Source organism: Calidris pugnax, unplaced genomic scaffold (assembly GCF_001431845.1).
Source record: "Calidris pugnax isolate Ruff unplaced genomic scaffold, ASM143184v1 scaffold103, whole genome shotgun sequence".
NCBI lineage: Eukaryota > Metazoa > Chordata > Aves > Charadriiformes > Scolopacidae > Calidris > Calidris pugnax.
The window spans coordinates 5,457,636-5,476,874 of NW_015090990.1; the positions used below are offsets into that span (position 1 = coordinate 5,457,636).

The 19,239-nt window shown below is 36.9% G+C and overlaps 1 protein-coding gene across 1 annotated transcript in view; it reads right to left on the reverse strand.

Annotated features, from left to right (window-relative positions):
* Nucleotides 1-19,025, reverse strand: part of FIGN (fidgetin) — a 103,668-nt gene extending 84,643 nt beyond the window's left edge. Inside the window, exons 1-2 of the mRNA XM_014954743.1 lie at nucleotides 18,893-19,025; nucleotides 17,957-18,126 (exon numbers count right to left, since the gene is read on the reverse strand). Coding sequence (XP_014810229.1) covers nucleotides 17,957-17,981 — 25 coding nt within the window. The 5' untranslated portion in view covers nucleotides 17,982-18,126; nucleotides 18,893-19,025. The remainder of the gene's footprint in view (nucleotides 1-17,956; nucleotides 18,127-18,892) is intronic.
* Between the last annotated feature and the right edge of the window lie 214 nt (nucleotides 19,026-19,239).

A 19,239-nucleotide genomic window follows, 5' to 3' on the forward strand; every position in this document is an offset into this window, starting at 1 on the left:
TACTGCTTTACAACATGGTACTCTTGAAAATGATGGGGGGTTGCAAGTGAAAACACCATTATCATTTAGCTCCGTGGTAAAAAAAAAAAAAAATTACAAACACTCACACATGCTAAACATTTTTTTTTTCTTCTTTTTATTATGGCTTGAGACAATGGGGAAATCTTATGTCTTCGCAACAGTTCCAAGGCCATACTAATCAGGTGTAATTTTTAATGAACACTGACTGTTTGGTGCTCATTCAAGGTATTTCATTAGGAGGTTATTCATTTAAAATAAATGTTTCAACCATATCAAGCTGTAACCTTTCTTGAAATGTAAATGAATGGTTTAAATGAGAAGATTAATAAAGAAGGGATGTTCCAATTCCAAGCATGGCATGCTATGTATTTTTAAATTTGTCTATGCCAGATGCTGTCAGTCAGAACAAAAAACTGTCCAAGCAGACAATCTGTGCGTCTGAATGTTGATCATGTTGGAAAGTAAAGGGGGAGGGGGGAGAGAGTGTGTCAAGGATTCATGGTCCTTCATCTTTGCAGTAGAGCAAACACGTCTCTCAGTATAACGACAGACAGCTGCTTCCACTTTCTAATGTGCCCTAACTTAGATCACTGAAAGAATTGTCAGCACTCAGAGAAACACACAAAGATAACACAGCCAGCTGCCATGAAGGGGGAAACAGCACAGCTCAGAAGAAATGGGATTTGTTCCATTTGCATGATGCTGGCTCCCTTGGGCCCCTTTCTTTCAAATCCAAAGCACAAAAGACAACACTTAACATATTTGCTTAAAGATGACAACCTCATGTTGATTTCATTTGGATGTAACAGTGTCAGGATTACAGATATAAGAATATATTATATCTGTAACAGAGACTGACAAATGTATCCATCAGTGAAACTGTCTGATTCATCTGCTTATACAGCCATTTTACCATCCCAAGGGTGCCATCTAAGTAGTAACTTTAGAAGACTGAAGGTCTAATTTTATTACACCACATTTCAACCTACTAAACAATATTATTTCTAAAATAGATCATTTTTATTGGAAGTCTCCCTGATGAAAAATCCAGTAGACACCGGAGAATTTATGAACTGTATGGGTCCTTTGAACTCAATATACTGCCCATTTTAAGCAACTTTCTTTACACACGATCAAAACCTAAGCTCAAATAACTGAAATTGAATTAAAAACACAGATGATAATGGTACCTATATTAATATTACATCACAGTCTGTTGCTATTTGAATATTTGCTGTTTGGCAGTCTGTCACTAGAGTGTTTCTTGCCACAGTTCTGCATCAATGAAAGAGTTTCTTCAATAGAAACTCTGTGAATAATTATTGTTCTTCAATACACTTTGACGAGCTACACAATCTAATTTTTGGTTAAGGTTTTCATTGGACGCCCCGAAACACCCATGAAAGTGACCGAAAGCCAAACATGGTACTCATCACTTTGCGCTGCAGCTGCAGAAACAGAAAACCAAACTAAGGGGAGCAAGTTTGCAAGATCGTTTGTCTGCACAGTTTTCTGGATGGGCCTCTATTTTAATCGGATTAAACAATTAGGCAGTGACTAGATTCCTTCTAATTTCAAATGCATTACTCTGAACTGTCAGACGGCCAAAGTATTCCCTCACCCCACGCCAACACCACCAAGTGACTGTGCGTAACACTCCCTATGTGAACTGCTTTGTCTGGAGGAACTCAGAAACTGCTTGTTGCTATCTGCTGCCACCAAGTACTGCACTATAATTCACTAGATTGAAGTTGTTTTGTAAAATGGAGTTAACTGCTGTACGTGGAATTTCAGCACAGCAGATGGTTACCAATCATTATTTTCAATTTGTTTAGTTTCAAGCAATGGGGCTGGTTGGGAGGAGCAGTGAGGAGCACAGGAATGGGGAGAGGAGGGAGGTTAGATACACTGGCTTGGAATGCAAGTACTGCTAGATAGCACAGCATTAAAAGGCAGGGGGAGGGGGGGGAAAGGGTATCTGCTCCAAACTGCAGCAAAGCCAAGCAAAATAAAAATTAAAAAAAAAAAAAAAATCAGATTTTATACACATATATAGACAAAAAAATAAAGAATACGACATTTGAAAGAGGGCACTTACTGATCAATCATTCACTGCTCAAGAGTTACCTTACATTTTAAATATTGGAAATGGACTTTAAAGTTTCCAAAGGTAAATTGTCTCTATTCACATTTTGCCATCATTCAAGTTTAAATCACTCTCTGCTATAAGTGGTTCAGTTGTTGAACTGGAAATGGAAAAGGAACCATTTATGGACAAGTGCACATGAACAGAAATTAAGCTGTAAATATCTGGGCTGGGCTATTATTGTAGTCCAGAAACATCTGGGGCCGAAGCCCAGGCTGGGCCCCACTCCTTCTGTGTTCAGGTAATTGCTTAGATGATTTATAACTTACTGTTTCTATTAAAAATGGTTTAAAGAGAAATTTGGAGCCTGAATTCTAAAATGACTTTGCTCTTGCTTTCACTTGTCCAGGAGGAAAAAAAAATCCTTTGCTATTTTCTCCCCCCACCTAGGTTTAAGAGATACAACGTTGCACCACAAGGACAACATTCACACTAATTCGGACCAAAGACTGGACCCATACCCTTTCAGCAACAGAAAATGGAGACCATCAATTCAGCTTACATTTGAGTTGCTCAGTGCTTTAATACTTCCAATCAAAATTAATTTTGAATTATTTTTCCCACAAAACAACTTAAAAAATAATCCTATAAGCTGTATCAATACATTCACAGGATATTCACTTGTTCCTGCTAGTTTGATCCATCTGAGAGTCAGTTTGCTCTGCCTGCCACCATGATGCCATGGGTGATTTGGGCAGAGACCTCCAGTAGGCAACCCCACTGGCACCCAGGAGGGACCACAGGTACCATGTATCTCACAGGGATGTTTCTGGCCCTAGGGCTTGCTTCCCCCAACTCATTTCAACACAGCCTGATTTTTTTTTGGCTTTCAGGACAAGCTAAAAAAGCCACCCATTTGACAGGGTGAAAGGGAAAGCTCCAGGATATTGGGGTTTGGAGGACAACAATAAGGGATATGCTTGGATGATACCAATCCTTTACTGTCAGTTAGGAAAAAAAGATTACTCTCTCCCAGGCAGAATAGCTGGGACAGTCTCTGATTGTAAACAAACTCTGTCATCAAAAAACTTGGTTATTTAAGACTGACCAGATATCCTAACTGTATTTCCAACCCTTTCCCATGACAGGTAAAGCTTATCCTAAGAGTACCCCTAACCCTGCAGAGATTAGGTTTGTAAAGGGGTTAACCATGCTGCCCTCCAGGTGTTACACATCCTTTTTTATTGAGGTTTCTGTATGTTGGGCGGTTTACTGTACAGCTCCAACACCGAGCAAAGAAACAAGTTTGCAACCTGGGTGCATGCCAAGGTTGAAGTGACACACCAGTGACTGTCTCAGCCCCTTGGGAAAAAGTGGATTAGATGAATCACAAAACGATGTCACCATTATTTCTCCAGTAAGTTAACTATCCATTGGCCACAGGTGGTCAAGGCATAAAAAGTATGACCTAGCACTTTCACAGATTGTGTCTGTCTGAGAATTTTTTCCCCGTGCATCTCTGTAAACTGCAATTATCCTTAGACTGACAAAAACTCTTTGACATTTCAAGGCGATGGAAAACTTTGCATACGGACTTGCATCAATCTAGGAACATACTAAATAAATCTTCCAAACTGCTCATGGGTTACTGTAGAACTCCCCCAACAAAATTTGGCCCAGTATCACCCACAAAGGAGATACCATACACTTTGTATACCAAACAGCTTTTTAATTTTTTTTAAACGGAAAGCTAAAAGGGAATTGAGCATAGATCTCCTGATTATAGGTCAGGTGACCTACAAAATAAACAAAACCAACCCCTTTAACTTTTGCTGGATTCTTTTTCTTCTCCTTATATTGTACAGAAAAGTAGAAACTCAACAATGCAGTTAAGCTTCATGGTTCAACAATAAATGTGCAGCTAAAATGCTGTATTCATTTTATTAAAAAGGAAGGTTTGCCCTGAGTAACAGGCCTACCTGTTCAACTACTCCGAGGACTTAATGAAGTCATTAGCAGGAGATACTTTTCCTCCTTCTAAAGTCTACATGTGCCAACCATGTTCCAATACAAGCCAGCAAAATATTAAAAAAAGCTCAAGCAGAGAGTGCCCAAGTTAATCCAGTACACTTTTAGGAAAGGTTGTATACTTGGTAAAGACACTCTGTGCGAAAAAGTTTTCTTAAATATATATTTCTCCCTAAACATACTCACACTCTTAGACCAAAACTAAACTATGAACTGGGGCATGTCTTAATTTATTGTACCAAGCTCAAGAGTACTTGCTCTTTTGTTTTACTTCAATAGACCTAAGGAAAACTTGAAGAAGGCTATCAGATTCATTTGAATTATTGGAAACCCTCTGATTTCTAATGGTGATATATTGGAGTAGAGAACCATGCTCAAACATTTGAGCTGGAGAACAAGTATGACTGCACATAAATATCAATGTTAGTAACAATAGCCCATAGGAGAACAAAAAACCGCAATATGGCATTTCCTGAGAGAAAAGGGTCGAGCAATTGAACCTAGGTGACTGTAGTAGGGTTAACTGGGTTTAATCCCACCTGAATTATTTATTATCTAGATTTTAGTACATAATAAATTTTAGTAGCTAATTTTGCAGGTCTCAAATACTGTGCACTGGCTTCTGTAGCCTTTACTGTAGTAAAAAGCAGTGTATACCTAAAGAAAGATTTCTACCAGGTGAAGAAATTACTTTAAATGAGCTACATGGTTATACCAGATTGGATTTGAGTCTTCACTTTCATAAAGATCACCACTGGAGAAAAAAAACAAAAACAAAACCAAAAAAGGCAAGCAAAAAGCATAACAAATACAAAAGCCTTCCACCAGATTAAAAACTAGAAAAAGAAAAGAAAAGGAAAGAAAATCAGTTATTGTATCAAAACTTCAGGAATAACGAGGAATACACACAGAGATTTCATTGTGCAACACAAATGGAATTCTCTTTGTAGGAGCCAGCGTTAAAACTTCCTGCAGATGGTTGTGGAAGTGAGGGTCTGGCAGAGGAGGTTACTGGCGTGCCCTCTAGAGGCTGGATGTCTGGCCAAGGAACTTTTCAGCAACTACTGAAAAACAGAGGAGACTAACAGAACTAGATCTGTAAGCAATGCTTACTCTTTTTATTTTTTTAAGCATATTTTATGTACTCCAAGACACTGTAAGTATTAATACAAACCTCTAAAGGATTCCTGTCAAGTATAAATACATGCATAAACACAAGATATAATTGAAAAAGTCTTTGCTTAATGAGCTCATGGGTGTTTTGGCATAGTGCATAAAATGTAGATTTGAAATTTTAAGATGATATATCAACTCCCACAGTTGGGCTTTGGAATAAAAAAAGAAAAAAGAAATCTATTCAGCATCAGTTCAGATTCAGGTTACTCTTACTCTAACATGGAGCCACACCCTGCAAATAACAACAATAAATTTTCTTACCACCCACCTTTGTACTCATAAAGTGTGGATCTTTTTAAAGGCAAAAACATCTGAGGGTAAAAACAGGGTCAAATTTTGCATTGGCAGTAGGTAAAAAGCTCTAATATACCTAGTCAATCATACACTAGTTGAAATACAGCCCACAGAGCACTCAATAGCTCAGCCCAACAAGCATATCACAAAGTGAAATTTGGTGCACAAATGCAAATGGATTTTTTTTTTCTTAAACTGTACATGATTTTTATCCTTTTTATCTCACTACTGACAGCAAGTAAGTTTTACTACAGTTAACTAGGAAACAAACTAGCTTGCCTGAAATCGAGCGCTTTAGAAACCGTACACTAGTAAATTATATTACAACATAAAAGAAATCCCTCCTGAAAGCAGTTATCCTATAAGAAACATGGATGTTTGAGGTTTCATTTCTTTCACTGTCTTTTTACTACATAATGAACATATTAATAGCTATCTAGTCACAGTCTTTCACTTACAGTATTTACAAAATACCCCAATTTTATACTGGTTGGTATATACAGTAAAAGGAGACACCACAAAGAAACTAGTTATTTCCACCTCTAAAAGGATAGTTAAATGATAAATTAACATCATTAATGAAAACCTCATAATTGCAACTACACAATACTATCATGCCTATTCATACTTAATTTTCTTGTAGAAATTACATTAAACAGCACAGAATATAATCGGTTCTGATTGGGGGTAGGAGAGAACCAGTCGTTAACTATGACTAAAATGACCAGTTTTCCAGTGCAGTTGTCTTCTAATTAAATCTAAGTGTGGAGCACAGTCATTGAGATATGGTATAATGATTTGCTTGGAAGTATTTTTCTCTTTGTTTTTTCCCTTCTGCTTATCAGAATACCTTGCACCTTTCAAAACTAGAGCAGGGAAGAAAAAAAATAAATCAAAAATCCAGCTCACTTCTGGCAGGTGCCGTGCCAAGGCTTGTATTACTCACCATCCTTCCACCCACATTCGGCATCTATTTCTTAGCTCTTCCCACTAACAGGTACTGCCTCAAAACTGCACCTCAATTGCTATTTCAAAAATACAAGCTTCTTAATGACAAACTAGACTGCCATTTTATTAGCAGCAAAATAAATACAGCTGTAGTGCTCAGTGCCTCATCAAGCTAGAGTGATTCCCCTATTTACTGTTAGCTGCTAGGGATTACACCCAAACCCAGTTCTACTCCAGAACAGCTTCCAGCCAAGGATCCAACAATACCAGTACTGTACCCACGAGCAGATATCCAGAGAGCCTGGCACCCCAGGAGCATAATAAGTGGGCACAAGTTTCTCCTCAGTTTATGGTTAGTATTTTCTATAAGATCAGACTTAGAGAAGAAATAACTTATTATATCAGAGTCTCTTATCTTTACAATGAAAGACTGCAGGTCACCTGGTAGAGGACACAACAGATATTAAAGTCATTATAGCCTTGATCTTAGTCAGAAGATAGAAATACATGTGTGTTGGTAGAGATGTCAGTAAGACAGCAGAATGGTGCTTCTCTGTGTTTTAGAAGCACAGTATTTCTACATTTACTATATTTCAAATACAAAAGAGTTTCACAGTGGAAGGGTAAGACCGAGAGGCTGGGAGCAGGGTGGGGAGGCTGGGGGATGTGGGTAGGCAGAGAGAGGGGGACACAGAACGGCTTTGAAAAGCCAGGAAGGAGAGCTTCTATTTCTCTGCAATGGGTTTATATCAGCCAGGCTTAAATAATGGTATTGCAAATTGAGGCCCAGGGGAATTTGGAGCGTACAAGCAAGCTTTTGTTCACCAAACCCCAAAAGGTATGTGGGAGATTTGGAGGTTTGTTTCCGTTTAAATGGCATATGTATTTCTAAACCATAAGTTAAGCTATTTTTCTCTGTTTATTTTTATTTATCAGCCTTGCTGATCCAGTACCTGTAAGAAAAAATATTTTTCCTAGCCAATATAGTAACAACTCTTCAAAGTAACAATTATCTATTACTGTACTTAGCACTTTCATTTACTTCCCTTCACAACTTTTGAACAAGGAAGAAAGCAACAAATCTAACAGAATAAGTCTCATAGGGGGAAAAAAAAAAGACGGGGGGAGGAAATAATAGAAAGAAGAGCATGGCTAAAAGTCATTTGAAGGGATGCAAGCTTTCCATTGTAAACACAGAAGGTAATTAGTATGTTGTGATTTTAAAACATATTCTGTTATCAGAAAGCAAAACAGAAATCTGTACTAAAAAAAAATAATCTTCCGAAGTCTTTAAAGCGGGTGGAAAAAAACACAGGCACATACAAACATACGCCTCTACTCCCCCCTCCCCACACACATGCACAGATACAAAATTGGGTTAGTCCTCTGTAAATAGGCTTAGCTCCTGTAAATATATCTCAGGATTTTAGGTGTACTTTTTCACACTGTAGGATTTCTATACAAAACCAGTTTAATCTAACTCCCTCTGATTATTATTAGAAACTCATTATTTGAGGACATCTATCTTTACAGTAACTATGCACCATTAAGGAGCACAATGCCCATAATTGTTTAAAAAAGCCGTGGGGGGGAGGGGGAAGGGAGAAGAGGATCAGGAGGAGGGAGAAGGTAACTAAGGGAGGTTTTGCAATTAGAACAGCATCATCTACTTTGCATTTTGCTCTTTGGAACATTTACAAAGTAACAAATTGATTTTAAAGTTTCCTCCATCCAAAATCACAAATGAGTCATACATTATACATTTTCGTAACAAGCATATTTTTATGAGTTAAAAATGTGTTCTTACAACCACCAGGAAAAATAAAAAGCCCTATTTACTCTATCATACAGCATTAATACCTCAAGAGGGAGATTGTTGCGCTTAAGAAGCACAAATAAAGCTAATGCCTACCATTATTTGGGGAAATTCCTTATAACACCCATCACCTGGCTTGCAAGATTTGTTGCACACCTGCATACCCAAAGTCAATACAAATTGCCAGGAGTGAGCGCCTCTGATAACTGAGCACCCAAAAGTGGAAACCTGAATTGCACTTGCTGAGATGCAATACAATTCGTGATGTTATCTCAGCCACTCAGAGCCTTCAAGCTCAAACTGCAGCTGTTGTAGCAGCTCCGAAACAGAAAGAAATAGCAACTTTAGCTAAAACCGACTTCCTTGTCATGAATGAAAGCACCGACTTCTACTATCTCTAAACAGCTGACATCTTGGGGTGGGTGGGGGGCGAGGAAGAAGTGTGTTTGCTAATTACTCAATAACAAAACATCTTTCCTTAATGAGTGGTGAATATTATTACCCCAAACGAATACTAGTGTCAGTTTGTCTGTTATTCTGTACCATACAGATAATCTGCTTGGTGATGGAAGAAATATTACATCATAATTCTTTCAACATTTCTAACCAGTGAAAACTTTTTAAAAATGTCCTTCATTAAGGTGCTGGTTATTCACAGTCTCTATAAGAACATGATGAGATACCTACATCCAACTTACAAAAAAACCCAAACAACCAAACTTAAAACAAAAGCCTCTCAAACCTACTTAACTATGTGTCTCAACAAAGAGATTCTCTGCATATTAAGGTGTGCCTTTGATATGACTGTTGCATTGACAAACGCTAGGGGCCAAATAATGAGAAGTGCTTCGTACCCTTCGTTACATAGGATTTACTGACTTTCAGTTTTAGCTCTCTACCAACACTAACATTAATCTGAATAATAAATTAAATTTCTTGATAGGACTACCATGGTATCAGCTACATTAACGTTACCACTAAATTTTTTAAACTGAAAGCAAAAAAATACACCAGTGTCGTAGTATAACAGGACATAACAGTCCTACACAGGACAGGAGTATGAAATGAAATTAATAAAAGTCAAACAACAAAATGAAAATGAATGATTAAAAAAGGTTAATTGCCGCATGAACATTTTCCAAAATCTATTTATTTCAGCTTTTACTGAAGGCAAAGAGTAAGAAATAAAGAATTATCAGAAATCCTATAAGACATGGAAAATTACTGTCTTTAAAATTGAGTACTTGCGCATTTATAGTATGTTCAATACAGCACCAGCATAGATAGGTAGTTACTATAAAGCTGCAGATCTAAAACTAGTAAACACAAACCCACTTAATTTTGTAAATTATGTGTATGTTCAGCTGAAGAGTTAGCAAATCTACAGTCTCCTTCCATATTAAAAATAAGTGAATCTCGCTAGTTTAAACCCAGCAATTTTCTGACTGAATAAGGATATCCAGTTCACAAATTATCACAGGTGACCTTAAGCCTTATACTACTTCCACAAAAACCAATTGACACTATTTTAAATTTGAATTTCTCTGTTTTAATCATTCAGATGATCTATCAATTAGGTTTAAAGATCTTCAGCAAACTCCATATGTACATTAAATATAACAATTGTAAAGAGCGTAAGAAAGAATTCTTAAAAACATATTGTCCAAATTGGGTTTGCATACCAACATTGCATTATTCTTTTAGAGCTGCAAGAGGAAACAGAATTGCATTCATATACTGAGAGTGTATTTCTACAATACTGTATATAGTGATGTGGTCCACAAATGCCAGCAACAAGGGACTGAAAATAGGATCAATTCTTTTCCTTCTCAGAAACAATCTTGTAAGCATCTGAGTTCCCAAAGACATAAAAGAATAGTTACTTTTCTGAGATCTTTTGATATCGCTCTTCATGGTGGAGCTATCCACGAGCGATGGGAAAGATCTCTTTTGAAAGTAAATGGTGCACCTTCAAGTGTGTTCAGATACATCTTTGCTGTTCCTTTCTATGTTTCTCAAGTTTTACTTGAAAAGGATGCTTGATTTTTTAAAATTTGGTTTAGGTATCACAATGGGATACCTTATATCAGTCAGTGCTTGCAAACCTTATTCTTCCAGCATAGAATCTAGCTGTTTCTTTCTCTGTGTCAACACAGGAGGCTGAAGTAATCAGACAGGTCTAAAGAAGACAGAGGACGTTAACCTGCACTTTCTCAGAATCTGTGATGAGTAAGTTCATACTTTCAACATGACCACACTGATCTGTAAGGTATATAAATAGCTACTTTTCATCTGGAAGCACAGCTATCACAGAAGTTTGTATAGCAGGGCTGTCAGTTCATTATATTTTAAATGTCAATATTGATACTATTGTTGGGGATTAATAATTTCTGCATATAATTTTATTATTCCCATCCACCCTCTGCTGTCACTCAGTAATATATAAAGTAATTGTTGCCTCTCTCCCTCACCATGTCTCCAGAAGAAATACACACCCGGTAACATCTGTTGTACTGTCTAGGAATATCTTTGCGGCAGTACAGTTCTAATAGGTTTATTAAGTGATAATTCAAGCTCACTGTATAAATGCTTTTTTATTAATGACTTGCTTGTATGCTAGAATGTAGGAGACAGAAGGGGAAAAACGTCTCAGAGGAAAACAGGGACACTATTTCCACCATATTAAAAAGCAAATAGCAGTTGTTCTAAATCAAGCAAAAAAAACCAAACCACAAACCACAAACTAAAAAACCCCACCAAACCTTGAATAAGAGCGTGAAGATACATTCCTGCCACAAACTCCCGTAACCCACCAGGTCCAGCCCCTTCTCCCATCTCCTTTCAATATTCACTTGCAAATACCATTCAGATTAGGAGGATTTACACAAACATGCATTCATGTGTCCCTTAAGTATTTTATCACACTAAAGATGAGAAACAAAAAGTTTAATTATGACCCATAGCACAGAATCATTCATTCAGACCCTGCTTAATTAGATGTGAGACAGCTATCTTAGATCATGAAGTTTGACCACAGTATGCTCTTACTGCTAAAGTATTAATGCAAATAAGATACAGATTACTGAAACCAATTTATCATCACCAATCTATAACCAGCTTGACACATGCACACATTCAAAAATATCACACAAAATAAATTGTAGCGTACATCTTCATGCATTGATCAATTCATATACAGAAAATTAACTATATGCTTTAACAAAGAGTACATGACACATTAAAAGTAGAATACGAAAGGGTTAAAAACAGATAACAAAAAGTCCAAGCAATATGTGATTTCAAGGAACCTGGAGCAAAAACGGACATGCATCACCGAAGTTTGCTATTGCATCAAAAATAATCTCAGCATTTTTGTCCACATCACTTTCAGGATATTTTAAATTTAACTAACAACATACTAGCAGTAGATGCACTATAATTTAAAAAAACTGAGAAAATAGTTTCTCAGTAACAGTTAAATAATATGACTGGTAATTGCTATTTCAGTGTTTCATGGCACATCAGACCACACACTTAATAGACAATTACAAAAAAAAATTAAAAAAAAATCAGACAGTGACATGACAGACATCTATAGTTGCATTATTTTTAATTATAGCTGAGACAGGTGAAACTTTTTTCCATACGCAAAAAAAAAAAAAAATGGTTTAAGGAACAAAGTTTTATTCCATTATTTAAATACAATAACGCATGGCTGTTCTTTCTATTGTACAAATACAATAGCCATTGTAGTAAGGAGTGTTGCTTATATGATTAAACAGATAGTTCAGTATTATGATATGTTTGACAGGTACCGTTACTAGCACTATAGGAACAGACATACAATATTGTTATTACCACACTGTGTGTGCCGATAGCTTTTAGCAATATAACTCAGCAAAAGGGAGGCACAGACTCCGCATTTTCATCACTGCACTCATCTTCGTATGCTCTAAATGAGTAGTGCTCCCTGCAGATTACACTTTCTAGTATTCTTCCCATTCTCAAACTGACCTCTCAAAACCAAATCTCACCCCCAGTTTCTCAAGACTTTGGTAAACGACATTGACCAACTATTTCTTTTTCCATTTTACCCTCACTTGTCATACGGTGAGACCAACATCAACAGGTATTTAGAAGCAGTAGTAGTGAAATCCACTTGCATTTAGTAGGTTGGTGAAAATACAAATTATCTTCTAAGAAACATAATACATATACACGCATTCTCTTTAACATGATGATCGGGGGGTGGCAGGTACAATTATTAAAGGACTGAAAGCCTTAGGTTTCCTTTGACCTCCATTACAGTCTGGGACTCTCTGCTCCTTGAAGGATAAGATTGTATTTGTGAAACCTATGGTAACATACTGCAAGTGGATTTTCTCTGTTCTTCTGTATTAGCTATCATCCTTTAAAGGAATACAGTTTCACTAAGGAAGATGTATAAGTTGGTTTGAGATTCAGAGATTTTTCTTTTTTTCTTCTTTTTTTTTTTAAGAAAAAAGAAAAATTGAATCATCATAAGGAATTTTCTTTATGTTCGCATTTCTCACACACTCTATAAAAATATCATTGACATAGGGTGAAAAGGTCACATGCCTCACAGAAATGGAGCAAAGTACTCCAGGAAGGTTTTTCACCTGGAAAATATCCCTATAACTAATTCTATGTATTGGAAATTTTTTGTTATTATTTTAGCAACCAAAAAAACTCCAGGCCTTTTCCCAGCCTAGAGTTACCTGAAGTGATCTTTCCCAGAAGATAAGTTTTCACTTAGAGGATAGCATCTCTAGCAGCGAGAGTTTAATACTCTGCAACAATATCAGGGATATGCAATCCTGAATTTACAGCTCTTCAAATTACTTTTATAGCTGTACTGTTCATTTTGGATCAGATGCTTATCTAAAATTCCATATATTCTGGTAGCCCATAATATCTGATTTAAAACAGCTTCCAATAAGCCAAAGAATGGCAATTAAAAAAAAAAAAAAAAAAAAAAGAAAGAAAAAAGCCACTAAAAAAACCTCAAAACAAACACGGGGCTAGATTCTGGGAGCTGTAAATTACTGTAGCTCTTTAAAGTAAACTATTTTACACCAGCTAAGGATTGGGCCCAATATGCACAATTCTACTTCAAAGTTGATTTTTTTTCACATGCCTAGTGCTTTGCTTCTCATCTGCTCTGTTAATAACACACGAGAATTTCTAATTAGTTTATCCCAAATTCTTTTTACAGTTATTTTTATGCTTTTTCTTATCAATAACCAAGGAGGAGAAAAAAGTGCTGATTGATCAATTAATCAAGCTTTATTGACATACAATATTCCTCAATACTTCAGAAATGTCTGCAGAACAATTTCCTCCAATCATAAAATCAATGAATCAATGTAAACCCCCAGTAATTAAATTTATCAACTCGGTATCAATACATCTGGCACTTTATGAAAGTATTATGTGAAGTTTGTTCTCTTAAGGGATATATTGATTGAGGGCAAGGAGCCAAATATTTCTATTATTAGATCTGGGAATGCTAGATCAAAACTCAGTCTGTTATAAACAACATACAAGTGTTTCATACACACAGATCTCATGCTGATTCTGTACCATTAAACCCACGCCTAACAAGCAGATAAGCCTATTAATTGATGATTAAGACTACAGGAAGATCAGTCATTATACTCAATGCTGCTTGTATGCATGCATTGAACAAACATATTGACAGGAACCGTGTAGAATAATTTTCCTCTAAGAATTACATTTTAAAAAAGGAGAACATCTAAACAAAAGCACACTTCAAACCTCGTTCATGCAGCATAAAATAGCCTTAATTAATTAACTAAATTTTGAAACTAAAGCTTTGCAGTCTGAAAAAGATTATCACATCTCTCTCTATTGTATATGGTAGTTATTAATTGAAAGGTGAACAATAAAGCCTAAAGATGACACATCTGATAAGAGGCATATTAAAAACCAAAACAAGGAAACAAAAACACTGTCCAAGTGTTTTACAATTTAATTTTTAAAGGGCTAGTATACAAACTACTATGGAATATATTTCCAGTTGCTATCCCTAACTACATATGCGTAAGCAAGTATGGCACAAAAGTTCAAGAAGTGCCATTTTACCAATTATAAGAAAAAGAGTAGCAGTTTTTTTATATCCAGGGAAAAAAAACATGAAAAAAATTTGGCTCTGCTGAAACAAATTAAGTCTTAAAGAACAGCTAATGACATAAGACTGTCATTTTTTCCCTGTGATGAAGATATCAATAACAATACAATCTTCATATTTCTAATATAAAGAAGCAGCAAATGTCCCTGTGCTTTCACAGATGTTGCAATAAATAAAAACAATTTGATCGAGTACTGAACGTATCTTACTATGAAGGAGGGGAAATAACGACAAAAACCTCAAACCCACCAGATTCATGTAGGAGTCACATCCTGTTACAAACATCAAACAACAATGAGCCTTTATTACCATGCTATGATTCCTTCATTTCAAACATGATTAATTAGCAAGTATAACACTCACCAAAACTCCCACCACGCTGCTGTTAGCTGCCTATTTGCAAATGGGTCTCTATCAAGTATCCATAAGCAGTATTAGTCTCATTTATGACACTGAAGAAAAAAAAGTCAAAGCATCCTGCTTTAAGGAAGATTTCACTCACCTTAGAAAAAGAAAAAGAAAAAGAAAAAGAAAAAGAAAAAGAAAAAGAAAAAGAAAAAGAAAAAGAAAAAGAAAAAGAAAAAGAAAAAGAAAAAGAAAAAAGAGAAAAAAGAACCCCCAACAACAAATACCAAACCACTCTTTCATCAAAGGGATTCCTTGATAATCCAAACACAAACTTCATGCAAAATGAAAAACTTTTCTAAAAAGTTGCTACACAATTCAAATGGTAGAAAATAAGTACAGACAAAAGATCAGTTTAGGCTTTGGTTTGGTCTTTTTTTTTTTTTTACTTGAAAGCTAAACTTTATATTTAATTTGAAATAACTGCTTCTGTTGAGAATGAAAGTGTGGTTCATATGTCAAAAATGGAAACAAAAAGAGGATAAGAAGGGGAAGACACACTTAACAGGACTCTTAACATGTTTTAAGCTGTGCAAACAGATATCTTCAAATGTACCTTACTTGCAACAAACATTACTTTGGCAGTAAAAGAAACTTTGCTTCATGGGGAGGAAAGGTGGAAGCTGAGATTACAAATACAGAGAAGAAACAAGACAGATGAGAAGAAAAAAACCCTGAAATTGCCTTCTCAAGCTGAACTCTATAAATACCATTACAAAAACAACAGAAAAAGGTTCATTTTGGAAGCAACAGATGTATTCTTAAGCAAGAAAATATCCCTGATGAAATAATGCACAAGCATACAGAGAGGATCTTTAAAAGTATAGAGAGAGATGCCCGTGTGGAAAAGCTAAAGTTTCAATAAAATAAAAATTAGGCAGAAGATCCAGTGACTCCTTGGTTTACCAGCTCTGTATCACAGATACTTGATGATTTTGTCACGCCCAGAGCAGAGTCATTTTAAAGTGCAAATCCATCCTACTCTCTCCAGCTTTTTCAATTTTATAAATTTGGCATCAAAAACATCAAAGCAGCTTCCACTTCGGACCTAACTTTTAGAGGATCAATGTGACAAGTCACTGCTTGATAGATGTTTCTCTTGATAAACGACTTGTTCAAAAGAGACATTGTAGCTTTCATTTCCTGACCACAACACACTTTTAATTTGCAACAGCAGAGCTGCTCGAGTGTGACTAGTTCCCACTTTCCAGCCTTTCAGGATTGTGGCACTGTCAGGCCACATACATGGGCAAAACAAAAACTCAGAAAGAGGTGTATCCGCAACAAGAATTCTAGCAAAACTTTTCCTCAGACAGGAACCTGGTTATGTTTGATTTCTCCTAAGAATGAGCTTTTAACCCACCTACCCACCCCCAACCACTTCTAATCCCTAACATTTTAGGGAAGGGGGGCAAGAGAGGAGAAATCATATTTGGAAATATATACCTAAATATCATAGAATATATTAGGCTGCCTAACAGTATCGTGTTTATTACACACACATATATATATTACTGCTACTATAATTATTATTATTATCTGAGAATCGCATTTAACAGTCCAAAATGTCCACACCATCCAATTTCAGCTCTCAGCATACTGTCCGATTCCCGATTTAAAATTTATAAATGTAATATCCTCCTCATCACAAGCAGCAGTCCAATCTGCTCTGAATATATATTACAGCTTTAACATCACAGAGGGAAATCTCCCATCTGGCAATCACATTCGCTCCAACAGCTCTAGGAAAAAAAAAAAAAAAAAAAATGTTCCGCTCTCGCTTGCTCGCTCTCCTCCTTAAAACATTTCTCAGGGCAAATTATGTGCATCTAAAATAAACAGTCGCCTTATTGATCGCTTCAAAGTCAACAAGTTCTAAATGCAAAATGCAATCAGAGCGTTCCCATCATATAGCACCCAGGATATGTTTAGCAATATAGTCACCTACAGCACCAAAATAGGAGTGTGCATTGTGCAACTGCTCTCTCAATTTCTTTCTTGCATTCAGATATGTTATTACGAGAGATCATCAGCCACACACGCCAGACCTCCCCCTTATCCCAAACACACACACACACACACACTTGCTCTCTCTTCTAGGGTCTCTCTCCATCCTTATTTGTTGCTATCTCATGCAATTAAAAGTGAACATACCCTTTTTTGGTTGCACAAAACAGACTAATAGTCACTTCTGTTGTTAGTTCCTTAGCCTTAATTGCATACCTAGAGGTGTATCTACTGCACCACAAGGAGATCTATTGAAATTCCCCATGCTCCATTTTATCTGACTTTTTTGGAGGAGGGGGTGGCGTGGGGGGCTGGAAAGTGACCGTTAAAATGAAGCCAGTTTCAGCACCTGATTATTTCATTCTGTTACACATTGAGAGCAGAGCAGTGAGAAACAGTCACTTTTAAACTGAGCATAAAATACCACTTATTAAACAGTATTAAACATTTGGCTGCAACAGTAATTTTGTTTGTTTACATGCAAAACATTCCCCCACCCCACATCAGTTAAAACCTCCAGCAGACAATTATGCTGAAAGTAAGAGAGGGAAAAGCAGCTGGAGTTCAACTAAATATTCAAAAATTACCAGTTTGCAAAAGGAAAAGATGCATTTTAGGCATGTATGTACGAGTATATAGACGTATAGGTGTATATATTCATTGATACGCATTTCTCCCTTCTCCAGTCACTGAGTTTTACTAATTTACATACCATTGGAGTTCAGTGGTGTCTATAGTGCACTGCTAGTAACATGCAACTTTAGGTTTTACAACTGAGATCAATACAATGGACAAAACTAATGCTATAATCAAAGCAGAAATTATAAACAAATGATAGCAAGAGAAAAAAAATGCTTATATATACACAAGTGAAAATATACTATTAAACATTAGGTATTTATTACAAAATATTTGCATGCAGAGTCCTCGGTGCATTATCATGCTATTTAAATTTGTCTTTGCTATTTAGATGCAAAGGAAGTAGATCCCAAAACGGACATACCATAAACACTGGTGCTACTGATCATTTCTTGCTGGCAGCACAAAAAGCTGAATTGGATTTTTCACAAGCAGGAATTCCAAAGGTTGCTTTTCATTAAAGCCACTTTTCCTCTCAGCTATCAAATGTCACTGCCTTGAAACGTGGGCCCTTTCGTCAGGTATTCATTTAACCTACATGCATATAATTAAGTGGGAAAGCAACATCAACAAAAAGGGGATCTCAGATCACAAGAGAAGAAAGAAAGGGGGAAAAAAAGCACATGACCAGGAATGCAAGTCCATGTCAATTTCACTCACTCCCATTGAAACTAACAAGAGCTCCAGGGAGGATAGTAATAGGATCAGTGGATTGTATATACCATTAAATTATACATCTTTCTCTCCCTTCCGAGCCAACAATACGCCCACCACGCTGTACCCCCTCCAAGATGATGTGCTTACATTTTACTGCAACAGCTCCTCTGACATATTCGTAACCCCCCCCCAGCCAAGACACAGCAATTTAAACCTAACTTTTGTTTTGCGAGATTCTTATTTGCACTTATTTGCTCAGAAGTTAGTTGCCTCAAAGTCCATCCCCGCGTTACCTGCAGTTTATTATTTTTCATGCAACTTAAAAATAAATCCAATTAGGAGGAGGAGGAGGTGGGGAAGGAGCTTGCAATCGCGAACTCTTAATCTGCCTACTATTGTTGGCAATGATCAAGGAGGAAAAACCATGCACTGCGATTGTATATCTGTACTTTCCAGACTACGATTAGGAAAGCAGACCGGAGTATTTAGTATCAGAAATCGACTGCGAATTAGGCAAAATATTTAGGGCGCGAGCGGGCGATTAAAAAAAATAAATACGCGGCTGTCTCGGAGAGCTTCAAGATTAAATAAAATTAAAAACGATGGTAGGAAGACTAGGAAAAAAAAAAATAAATCCTCTTACCTGGAGATTTGGTACAAGAACCCGATAGGTTAGAGTAGCATCGATCCGATGTGTTTGCTGATGAATGGGGGCTCGGGTTAAGTGAAGGTGCCTATGATTTGAAATCATTCCAAGTTTTTGAAGGGAAGACTGACTGCAGCCTCTGCCATGTTGGAATTTCAAACCCAAAACAGCTGCTTTGCAAGGAGCCAGCATGCCAGCAGCTGGACGCCTGCGCAGAGCGCCGCCGAGCCAAATTCAAATCACTTTCACGCGAAGAGCCAAAGATCAGTTTTCAAAGGGGGAGCGGCGCGGGGGGCGGGGGCGCTCCGCGGCCCTGCGCGCCGGGGCCGCCGCTTCCCGCGGGG